Here is a 12,727-nt window from a genome sequence, read left to right as displayed (position 1 = left end):
AGATAATACTTACTCATATGACAGTACAGCAGTTCTCCGGTGATGTTATCCGCTAGTGGAGTTCCCATCTCGCATGGATTGGAGTAAACAAGATCCGGCTTGCAGACGGGTTCCGAAGAGCACAAACCCGAAAATGCAGCACAGTTTGGATCTTTGGCGACTTCGCAATGCGACCCGGATGGGCAAACGAAGCCCTCGCAAGGTTCCGAGCACTCACAGGTCGGACATCCGTTGTGGTCATTCTTGAAACCGTACTCACACACCGCAGCACAAATGTTGTGATCACAGAGACCTTGGGAACCATCGACACTGCGTCCTCCACTGCGACCGATCATATTTTCCACACCCTCGCAATTGACCATTTGAGCAGCTCCCATGGTACCCTTGATTTTGTTTCCATTTTTGGGATCAACACACCAGCATACCAACCCGTTGCGGGAACACTGTCGAGTGGAGAAGCTACCTCCGGGACCCTCACACTGTGGAACATATCCCCGACCTTCGCGTTCATTCACTGAGAGAAGCTCGGACAGCATCCGGGCCTGATGACAAATGGTCACATTGTGCGGCTGTTGACAGTTTCGCCCGCAACCGTTCGATGTGCAACATTTTTGCATTTGCGGACATTCGAGGTCATGACCGCAAGGTGTGCCGCATAGATATCCGGTATTGTCGGTAGAGACGATCTCGTCTGGTTTTGGACAGGAGCCAGGTTTTTCGAACTGCAGCGAAGCAGGGCAACAAACTCCATAATCGTTACCTGATTGCACCAGACAGCGGTACAAGGGAGGACAGCTGGGTTTACCCGGGTCGATGCCACACAGGAATGGTCTCGCGGTACCGCTGATAGCTAGTGGTTGCCCCGCTGGGCACAGATCTGCTAAGGAACGTGCTTTGCGACCTGTAGGGTAAGAATGGTCAGTTGGTTAGAGTGAATTAAGGGAGTATAAAGTATAGTTACAGGTGGGAACTGGTGGGCAAGGTTCATTCTTGCAGTTGACTTCCACGGGTTCACATTGCTGTCCACGGGGGCACTGCACTCCTTCGCACGGGTCACGACATTTGCAGACTGGACAACCGCTGTTATGGTCTCGGGCGAAACCCGCCGGACAGAACATTCGGCAGCTGGAAGCCTGACATTTGGTTTCGATGACGGTGCAGTTCACGTCATCCGCACTCGGTTTTCGGCTGCCCGCAAGCTCGACGCCGTATTCGTCCACGCACCAACATTCAGTGCCGTTGAGTTCGTTCGAGCACTGAACCGGCTCAAAGTCGCCGAGCGCCGTACAGCGTGGTATTCGCACCGAATGCAGCAAGTTATCGCCTAGTGACTTGGCGCGACGTGATTCCGCACGTCGCAGATGCTGACAGGCTGTTAATGCTATGGTTTCTGGAACGGAAGTAGAAGAAGCGATATGGAGACTTATGCATGGCTTGTATCTATAGACTTATATTCTAAAATCGATTTTACAAAACATTCAGCTTTTTATAGAAATCTGTTTATTCAAAATATAAAGTTTGGCAAAAATTTATAGCACATTCCTTACTCCATTGCCACAGAAAATGATTAAGTATTTCGAATTTCTAGTCAAATAACAGTCCCCGCGCGACAACACATAAGATTATTTAGTCCTTAGATAAGTAATTGATAACATTCGGGAATTCGGACAAACATCAGGCACACGAAAATTATAACGCACAACTATTCAACGTGTTTATTTATGAATGACTAAAAAGAACAACAACAAAGTAAAAGAAGGCTGGTGGCTGATTGCGCCAGAAACAGATCGTCAAACTTACAGTTTACAGCAGGGCTGGGCGTGAACACCTGTGAATGAAATTGTCTCCATTCACCCTTGCTCAGTTTCTGGAACTTCGAACTCCAATCTACTCCAGGAGACGCATAAAGGCCACGGACGGTAGTTCCTTTGTCATAACATAACCTTGTTGCATCACTTCTTGGATAAACTTGAACTTGATATCGAGGTGTTTCATACGCCGTTTTTCTGCAAGTCGCATACATGATTGGTTATCTTCATAGTATGGCACGGGTCCTTCGATGACAACTCCAAGATCTCCTAACAACCTTCGCACCTATATGCCTTTACAGGCGGCTGTGTACAACACCACGAACTCGGCCTCAGTCGAAGACAAAGCGACTGTTTACTGCTTCTGCGTTATCCAAGTCTCCGTGCCTCCGAAGACTCGCAAAATGTAGCCATTCATCGAATAGTGAAGGATGTGCTTCAAGTAGTGTCAATTCGTTGGACAACTCTGTAACTGGCTGAACACGTTCACTGCTGCGCATAAGTCCGGTCGTAAAGTGTGTGCAACGTATGCCAGACAGCTCACGGAAAAGCTTATCAGTTTTTTCTATTTCAACTCCTTTTTTTAGCTTCAGTTGGCACTCGACCGGTGTGGAGACTGGTTTACAATCCTCCATGCAAAAGCACCGGAAGAGGCTCTCCAAATATCTTTGCTGCGAAATCCTCACGAAACGCCTCTTGATGTCTTTCTCGATAAGCATACCGAGGAAGCAGCTCACCTCCCCAAGATCCGACATGGCGAATTCCTTCTTGAAGCAGCTCTTGATCACGGAACTTGCTTTCACATCACGTCCAACGATGAGAATGTCATCAACGTGAAGGACTAGGATCATTCGTTCGCATTTCACCATTCGCACAATACATGCGTTGGTCGTTTTCACTGCGCTTGAAACCCAGTTGCTTCTGTCCGTACAAGGTTCAGACGGCACACAAGCTTCTTAGAAACTACGGTCAGACCCTCGGGTGTACCATAAAAATCTCCTCTTAAAGTGTTCCGTTAAGGAACGCCGAGCTGATGAACTTGTCGACGCTCCTGGTTTGCTACGGGTACCGTCGTCCTCACGGTATCCAGTTTGGCAACCGGGGCATACATCTCATCATAATCGCAGCTGTAGCGCTGAGTAAAGCCGCGGGCCACAAGCCTGGCTTTATATCTGTCAGGAGCTTTACCTTCATCATTCTTCACTTTGAAGACCCACTTATGGGTTATGGGTTTTCTACCTGCGGGTAACTCGCACAAGCTCCAAGTGTTGTTCTGCTTGTGGGACTGCATCTTCTCCTGAACAGCTGCATTCTACAGGTCCCAGTCTTCACGTTTCCGCATTTTCACTAGTGAATCTGGAAAGTTTTCCACGTAACTGACAACTCGTAGTCTCTCTGTTAAGCCGGAAGAGCACGTTTCCGAGCACTGCCCTCTATTTCCGGAACGATCTGGTGGTCAACCTCTGCTGAACTGTCAATGCCATTCACGCATTCTCCACAATCCATAAATTTGTTGATGGTGTCATTCATTTCAGGTAGTTCTTCCGTATCTGTTACTGATTCCGGCCAAACTCCTGTTTCGGGTTCAGTTCCTTCTTCCGTTTGCTGTTCAACCGATTCATTCTCGACCTCCGCTGAAAGCCTCTTGCGAATCACGTCTTTCGCTGCTCCTTTCGAATGGAACTGCCCGTTAGTATTTTGCTCCATGATCTTTCAAGTCCAGTCTCGTCGACGATAACATCTCTGGTGGCAATGACCTTTCCACGCTTCGGGTCCTAAATTCTGTAGCCGTTGCAATGGTATCCAAGGAAAACTCCCTTTTACGCCTTCTTGTCTAGCTTCTTTAGGTGCGCTTGGGGTATGTGGCAGTACACAGAGCTTCCTCAGACTCTCATCACCAAAACATCAGGTTTTCTATCTCCCCAAAGTTCATAGGGTGTCTTACCTTCGATGACCGCACTTGAGCCACACCCCAAAACTTCTTATCCACTCCTGGCCTTTCCACTACACCACACTACACACACCTCTAAACTCTTCTGTTTACAGTATTTATCAAAATTCGCTACTACGGTACTCACCGCCATTGTCACACACCAATCGAGAATTGCCAACACCGAACTTGGCACTAGTCATTCCTTCATTCCGGCCATCTCAAGTTTCTGGATCAAAAAAGATAACGTCGGAGGTCGGGAGTAAACAATGCACCCTCCAAGATACACTTGCGCTGTCGGTTACCATTTTCCGCAATCACTTTGATTGTTCCCGAATATTTCGCGATCGTGGACGTTATGTTCAAAGGCACCAACTCTTCAAAAATATTTTGGTCTTTAGCCATGTGGTCCGTGACACCTAAGTCGGTGAACCACTGTAGTCTGTCAGACGACTCACGTTTAGAGGAAACAACTTCCACACTCTATTCGATCTGCCGGCATTCGAGGAACTCGAGGGTTAAGTTTTTTTCCGGCATTATCTTGAGCGCCGTTACCACTGTACGTGACAGTGGTCCAAGGTCAGCAACAAATGGCACACTATATCAATATTTTCTATCCCTGCCTCGGTAGCTTTGTATTCGCGCAAATTTCGATCAAATCCAAGAAAATGAACCTTCATGACGCAACATCAACAACTTTTTCCTAAGCTGTAACCGGCTCGCGATGCTGCGCCGTTTAAACACTGACGAACGGCGTCAGTTTCCTCCTGTTTCACTTGCAATTCCTTCCCTCCCGCCGTTTCGCTCTAGATGCATTCAAGCAACTCATGTTCTTCGAGCACAACGTACACTCCTGACACACGCGCAAACTGGGCCCATAACCTGATAAGATTCAGGATTTCGACCGGACATCAGGAACACAAAAATTATAAAAGGCCATGAAGTGGTATGCTGCGATCAATGTCCAGGTGGTGCCAAAGAACAAGAACCCTCCCAACAAACCAGAGTTCCGCCCTATAGAATAATACTGGGCTGTCGTCCAGCGGACCCCAAGAAGACACGAAAGACAGTTGTCAACGAGATGCAGTTCAAAGCTTATTGGCGTTCTGCGGCGAATCAAGTGACCAAGAAGGCTGTACAAAAATTGATGGAAGGAGTCAAGGGAAAGGTCCGGCAATTCGCATACGCTTAAAAGGAAGCTTGAGTCAATATTTTTCATTATTCAGTATGAATTGAATTTGACAAAGAAACATTATTTGATTTTAATTAAAAAATGATCGGTTTTCACATATTTTTGCTTGGCCAATTTTTCATCGTAGCACCCTTTTAAGTGAACTAGATTTTGTTAATGCCTTGTTCAGACTACGCCGCATATCAACTGATGTTGCCTGATGATATCGGATATCACTTGTGATGTTCACACTACAGTGAGATGATATGGTTTGACATTTGCTTTGATAATTGAAAAAGGAAGAAAACAAAAACCGCTCAAAGCAAAAAACAAGACAACAAGAGCAGTTGAATTGCTAGAGCTAGGACAGGACGTGACAAGAGAAACCAAAAATCACCCAAAGTTCTGTCAAAGTGAAAACTCTCTCTGATTGGTCGATTTTAATTAGCGCAAAAGCAAAGCAAAGCCTTGGTGCTACATTCCGCATCGGAATTCGACCTTCTGTTTAACTTTACACAGACTTCGCAGCCGACTGTTAAATGTACAGGACAATTGCGGGGCTAGCGCTACGATCCTACTGACACTAACAGTATCTCCCGAGCCGGGACTCGAACATTCGACGACTGGCTTGTTAGGCCAGCATCGTACCTCGAGACCAGCTGGGAGATTTAATTAGCGCACTGCTTAATTTTATTATAAGTCGGTACGGTTGGCCGTGCTGCAAAAACTTTTGATATTTTTGGTTCACACTTTCTGCTTACCAAGTGGATGAATTGCGTTTTGTTCAACAACGTTTCGAAACTTTTCCATCCACCGTACCGTGTAAATCTGTGAAAATCAACATTCGATATATAATTAAAATATATCCTTCCTTCTTTTTCGCATGCAACGCGAATTGCGAAATTTGTAGGGGTGCGTCAAATTTCTTTGGCCGTGTTGCCAACTGCTGCAAATATGGTTTTTATTGGTTTTCGAAAATGATATCCGCGATATCATGTTGCCGAGGTGATATCCGATCACAGCTCGATTGTATAGATCATTGCACACGAAAAATAACCTCACTTTTCTGACACTTCCCACGGGTTTGTTTACAATGCGTTCCATTCATTTTTTATGCGATAGGAGTGAAAATGAATGATACAAGTACGAAAAAGATGGGAAAACTCTCCGCCTATGCGAATTCGTTACTGTGATCTTTTGGTTTATTCTTGGAAACGCAAATTTCAACAAGACAGTTCCGCATTTTTATTCGAGCCGAAATTTTTACTATGTAAACAAATGTTTCATCTTCTTGTTTTGTGACGTCATCGTGCTATGATCTATAGACCATCGCACGGTGACGTCGCGCATTTGAATTTGACAGCTACTGGTAACTTTGTTTACCTTCGGGCGATACAGTTTTGCTCTCAATTTTAGCAAAATATTTCAATTGTTAGCAAAATGCCAATTGTTAGCAAAATGCACCCCAAATGCGTGAGGTGCCAGTACATTAAGAACAACTATAAATTGAGCAGCTGATTCACTATGCACACGATTGCTCCGCCAGAAAAAAAGCACAAAGTCCAAAATGTAAACAAAGTTACCACTAACTGTCAGAGAAGTGAGGTTAAAGAGATTCGGTGAGATGGTCTATTGGATATCAGGTGAAATGTCATCGATAGCAAGAATCGCCTTACATCAGGTAATATGCGGTGTAGTGAAAAGATGTGATGAAAAGGCCGCCTTGTGGTGAAAATGGTAATAGAAACCATTATTACTAATAAAATTTTCCTATCGCATTTGTATTAATGCAGTTTACATATTATGCAAAAAAAAAAAACTGTTAAAATTCTTATGACAACTGTAAAATATTTTTTGCTTTCACCGGCTTGAAAGTTAGCTTACCTCTACGAGGATTGCGTGTGTCCTTTATCTTTAATATGAGCAACACACAAAAGGTTCTCTAAAGAAAGCAAGAGTCAATTATGAGGCAAACAAACTGTAGTTGGTGTGCGTGACTAAGCTGTCAGAAAGCTCTGTTATTTATAACCGTGTAATAACTTTTTTTACCCGAAAGGCTATAAAAACCCCTAGATTAAGTTGACTCATTTTCTTTCGTGTCAAAAGCGAATATTGTTGCGAAATTCGCACTTAAATAGACCGTAAGTTTTGGTTTCCTTTCACCGATACTAAAACAGCCTTTGAACTCGCGAACCAACCTTCGACGAGTAATCGGATCAACTGAAGACCGTCTAAAGGCGGCACTAGGCACTAAAGGATTAATTTAAATTAGTGCATTTTTTCAATAAAAATTTTCAATAACCGAATGACATAAAAATAAAAGAAAAAAATAAACTTTTTTCAAGATATTGTTTTTTTCGTTAGAGCAAACAATATTGTAGAACATTGAAAAATTGTAAAAAATCACTATGAAAAGTTAAATTGAAAACAATTGATTTTTAGGGGTAATCTATAGAAAACTCAACAAAAGTCCATTTAAATAGGTAAATAGAAGTATTTGGACTTCAACAAAGTTGTTACTTTTGAAAAATGATGAAACTTTTCCGAACAAAAAGGATATTTATACTCCAAAACGAGGAAAGTTCAATTAATTTCTTTCTGTTAAGTTGATTAATCACAAAATTGCAACTTCTATAGCACGGAGTATGAATAATAGAACAACTTTTTTGAAGACACTACGGCTGCACATATCTTGGTTCTTGGTCGAAAAAATTCCGTTTTTGCAGTTTTGGAAACAGTGTACTGTGGTCCAAAAGGGCAAAAAGTGGAGCTTAATTCCTTAGCCCTTTTTGCCTTCATCCTAGCTTAAGGTGAAACAGCTTTGAAGCCACAAATAGCCGACTTGCTGTGTTGACTTTTTCCAATGCTTGAATTCTGAATAGAAAATGTTGGCTCAGCGATAGATACCCTTTTTTAAAATTTGTCCATACCTCCGTATGGACAAAATTTTAAAATAAGGGTATCTATTTCTGAGCTGACATTTTCTTTTCAGAACTCAAGCATTGGAAAAACGTCAAAGAATGTTGCGGTGCCATAAATATAACTGCTTTTCGTACTTTTCAACTGAAAATCAAAAATCGTTTCGATTCTGTACATCTTGAAAGAAAAAAAAAACATGAATAAACGCCGAAAAATCATAAAACCTAATTTTTTTCACCCACGCCCAAGTCTTTAAGAGACTGCAAGAAACTGATGAAACCACCTGGGGAAGCCAGTACTAATCCCCATCTTTCGAGTGAAGACTGTCGTTTTTTCAGGTTTTCGAGAAATTTTAGTTTCAAAACGTGCATTTTTTTTATCTAAAATGTCCTGAACCCTATGGAAAAGTTGAAAATTCGCCCAAGGTATGTTCGACAGAATGATGTATTTTTTAAATAGAAAAAAATGTCTAGAACATAGTTGGCCTCTAAAATCACATCAGAAAAAGTTATGTGGTATTTTTCGATTTTTAGAAACTTCAAGAGTGTCTGTATTTAAAACTACCTGTATGTGGTCGATTTTCAAGAGATAGAACCAAAGTGTCTTCAGCAAAGCTCCTCTACATAAAATTGTCTACAACTTTGCTGAAGACTTCGTTTTGATTTGATAAATAATTAAAAAAATATTTTCTTTAACTTTTAGGTGAATTAATCAAAAGTTTATTTGCGTCAAAAAATGCCCCTTAAGATCTACAAAAACTTCGTCGAATACACTATAGCGTTTGAATGACACCTTTATACTAAAAAGGTTGACGATCGCGTTTTTCGCGTTTTTAACCACTGTGTGGTGGCGCGAAGTCGGTGTGTGGCTTCAACACCGTTTCACCTTGATGTTTGTATGAATGACCCGCATGAGCTCAAAGTTTCGAAAGTTATTTGAAGCTTTCTATGATAAAAATAAGACAAAACTAAAATCTCAACAGCTTGCCCCCGGCGGCGTTTTTGGATTTTTTTGTTTGTAATTCCTGGCCATGATGGGCTGAAAATGTACAAAGCATATTTCAGGCATCACTTTATGAGAAAATATGATTGCACTTCTCAAATCCACTTGTTTTTGTGCAAAAAATATTCGCTATGAAGTTGTTTCTATTCGCATCCTTAATCTGCGAATCGGGGGAATTTCATGGAACGTACGGAAAACGATGATGAATACCTTAAAATACTGATGATGAATTACTTAAAATACTCAACTATAGCACACGACTCATTACAGCACACGAACAAGTTCTAAGTGGAACAAAATGACTTCCACAGAAAAAGTTTTCAGTATGTACTTGGAAAAGCTTAGAATTTGAGCCTCCATTTCGCGTTCTTTTAAGCAAACCGACAGTAGTGCTGCTAGCCCATAAATGGGTTTGCAGGACTTGTTTACTATTGAACTATTCAATAAAATATTTTTCGCGTGGTTTTTAAATGTTACTGAAGACTTATAAAGGCATCTTTCAAGCTCGGAAGTTAGGTTTCTGTTCGCCCCGTTTTACGGAACCAACAAATGAATGGTTGTACAGGGTCTTCAAAAAGTTCGAAAACAACCTTTCCTTATTGTGTAGGTGGCACCATGTGCTTTGTGTGCATTGGTATTGGTGTCAGCTTCAGCCTTATATAGGCTAAACGACGCGCAAGGTGTTATTTTTTGTTTGTTTACCGCGAACTATCGCACAAGCTTGAATAAGTTTTTTTTTTCTCGGAATTAGATTCGAAAACGATATTTTGCAGAAACTAGAATGCCAACAGACTAAGAATCTAGAATAGGTAGGAAAAGTTGGGGTTTAACATGTGATAAAATCAGTCCGTGAAACAACGGGTCGTAAGTTAGGGTCCTGGGTGTAGTCGCTTCCTCGGGCGTCGGAGATTGGCACGACAACAGTGGCGGAGCTAGACCAACGGAACAATAAGCGACAGTAAAACCTGGAATTGCGGGGCCGGTTTTTCCACTAGTCGCCGCTAGACTGGCAACTTGAAATACAGCATTTCTTTTGTAGAATTGGTCAACAACTCATTTGATGATGGTTTCATTTTGTGCAGGGTATGCGAAATGGTCTATTTTGCCCTTTCTCACCCTATATTTGCCAATTTTCAGAGAAATAGACCCTTTCCTGTGCCCTGCACGGGATGAAAATGTCACCAATCGATTTATTGACCAATTTTACATAAGAAATGCTATATTTCGATTGCCAACTCAATGGCTTCTAATTAGTGGGAATTTTGGTTCATTTTTTCCCAGTGTGCAACGGATTTATTTGTCCCACTGTACGTCGGTGATGGTTTGGGGCACCTGTCCACACGGCGAATATCGTCTAAGCGTGGTGTCGAGAGAATTCGACTGATTTTCTCGATAAGATTTTGTGGCTTCTCAGGTCCGCGAATCCTAATCCTCTGGAGCGAACGTAAAGAGGGAAAGCATGGACCAACTTAAAAAGCTTGTTTCCAAGGTCTTGTACGAAATCCCGATGGACCAGGAGCGTGTCGATTTTTTTTAAAAACGTCTCAAGCTCGTGATACAGCACAAAGCAGGTGTGCTTCCAGCTCATATGTCATGAAAGTTCTCAATAAACACTGCTTCAATCAAAGTTAATTTAGAAAAGAATATCTTGTATTTCAATTTTTAACACATTTTTAACGTGTATTCGAACTTATTGAACACCCTGTATAGTAAGATTTATATCCGCAATAATCCGAACACCTCCAAGTGATTAAAACTGGGAATATACTTTCGCCTACTTTGATATGTTTTGACATTTCGTAAACAGTGCTCAAAATGTCGTCGAACGAAAAAGTATTGTGCGAACGGATCTTGTGTAACCGCAAAATTTTCACCGCTCGGTGCGTGAACTCGACAAAAAAGCTTAATTGGCTCAAAAACACAGTCAGGAATGATATTATGAACGTTTGAAGTGTCGAAAGGAAAGCAACAAGTGACAAAAATATTGACGTGTGAATCGTTATAGGACGGAAAGCTGAATATGGTTACGGAGAGGAATCCGAACCTCTCTATCCAAACTGTGGCTCGAAAAATAGAATGTCACCGGAACTAGTCCTACAAAGTCAAGTCAAGACTTCAAACAACATCAAAAAAAAAAAAAAATGGAAAAAAGCCACAATCCAGTTTCATCTTCAATTCCCCAAGAAATATATTGTTTGGCAAGCAGTTTGCATGTGTGGCCGAAACAGCTCATCTTTCATCATCACAGGCACAATCAACTAGGATGTTTACCAGAATGAGTGTCCACAAAAACGATTGCTGCCTTTCTTAAAAAGTCATGATGCTAATCCTTAACTTTGGTCTTGTACCAAAAACCGCCAACCCCCTTAACTATCCACAGCTGCGTCTAACGAACGATATTGGGCTCATGTAAAATGAATGTCTTCCGGGAAAGAAGCAAGATTTTTAAATTAATGGAGAATGATGATATTCTCCATTGATTTATTAATTATATTATATGACTCCGTGAATTTGTAAACCACATCCTATAATTATAAAACACATAGTCATGTAAGAATAAAAATGCTTTGTGAGTGTTTTATTACATTTTTTTAAGTGTCAGTATTATTGTGGTACAAACCTTATTAGCAGGGGTATTCCTTTATTTTTCTAATTTCCTAAATGCATCTTACAAGTTACACAGTTTTCTGATGGTGGTCTCGAATTCGAAGTCGGTAGTTGCAAACATGATTAAAAGCGTGTTTATTTAAAAAAATCAAACATGGCGGGCAAAATTTTAATCATTTTAAATAAAAGATCATCACTCTTATTTATAATAAATCGCTGTTCCTAGAAAGCAGCAAATGTCAGAGATTTAGCTCGCTTAAGGGGTTATATACCTTTCTTGCTTTCAAAAAACCGAATTTTTTTTTATTGCATTATCTTCAAATACAACAACTTGAGAACATTTTCACAAATTTTCATAAAGATCTGAGCAATAGGAAGAAAGTTAGAGTGGTTCGCAGCGCGCCTCGCCACGGCCGCATAAGCTAAACTTGAAACTTTACACGCGATTATCTCGGAATAGTGTTTTCCGAAAAATGACTTTGCCGTGATCCTGATTGCGGGAAAAATACTAAACCGATTTCCTTTATTTTTTTTGTAAATATCCGTTATTAAATTCGCCGGTCCTTGAACGATCGCTTTCTGAAAGATACAGTTATATTTTGTCGCAAAAAATTTTTAATGCAATTTTTAGCGCTCAAAACGTGCATTTTTTGGGAAAAACGTTCCCATTCGCACTGAAAACAATATACTCATAAAAGCGATCGTTCAAGTACCCGACACACTTCTAAACTAATGAAATAATATGAGTTTTTTGATTTCGGTTGACCCGCTGAGTCTCTATCAGGATCACCTCAAGCCTCTGTGAAAAAAAAGCGTTTCGGTGAAACGACCATTACTCCAGTAATAATTGGTATATCTGAAAATCAAACGTATTTTGTTGTTGTTGATAAACTGTACTTTCAGAAAAATACCACTTTGATGCAATAAAAATGGTGCTATGCACTTGAAAATAAATTCAAACTTCCCTCATTTTTCTCGACCAAAAAGGTATATAACCCCTTAAAACTGATTTGTTGTAGTTGTTTTACTCGCTTTAGTCCACGAAGACACCGGAAGTTTAACTCTCAGTAGTCATGCATGAAAGCTAGCATGCAAAAATAAGTCTTCATTGTATAACCGATTACTGTTGCAAATGGACGGTTGGCTCTTACTGGAAACTGGCTCGACCCGCAGTAGGCAGAGCAGCAGCTAATTCCAGCATAGCAAAGCTGAGCATGCGACTCATTCGATCGCAGCCTTCCACAGCAGACGGATCAACCGGCGGACGATACGATTCTACTGACACTAACA

The 12,727-nt window shown here is 41.2% G+C and overlaps 1 protein-coding gene across 4 annotated transcripts in view; it reads right to left on the bottom strand.

Annotated features, from left to right (window-relative positions):
* Window positions 1-12,727, bottom strand: part of LOC129725322 (uncharacterized) — a 201,751-nt gene that overhangs the window by 4,361 nt on the left and 184,663 nt on the right. For all 4 annotated transcript variants that reach the window (XM_055681006.1, XM_055680991.1, XM_055681011.1 and 1 more), the window contains 2 exons: window positions 962-1,390; window positions 14-901 (listed from right to left, as the gene is read on the bottom strand). In XM_055681006.1, coding sequence (XP_055536981.1) covers window positions 14-901; window positions 962-1,390 — 1,317 coding nt within the window. The remainder of the gene's footprint in view (window positions 1-13; window positions 902-961; window positions 1,391-12,727) is intronic.

This window comes from Wyeomyia smithii, chromosome 1, assembly GCF_029784165.1.
Source record: "Wyeomyia smithii strain HCP4-BCI-WySm-NY-G18 chromosome 1, ASM2978416v1, whole genome shotgun sequence".
Taxonomy (NCBI): Eukaryota; Metazoa; Arthropoda; class Insecta; order Diptera; family Culicidae; genus Wyeomyia; species Wyeomyia smithii.
Note: the sequence above shows the minus strand (reverse complement) of the source record. Positions and strands in the feature narration are given on the sequence as shown.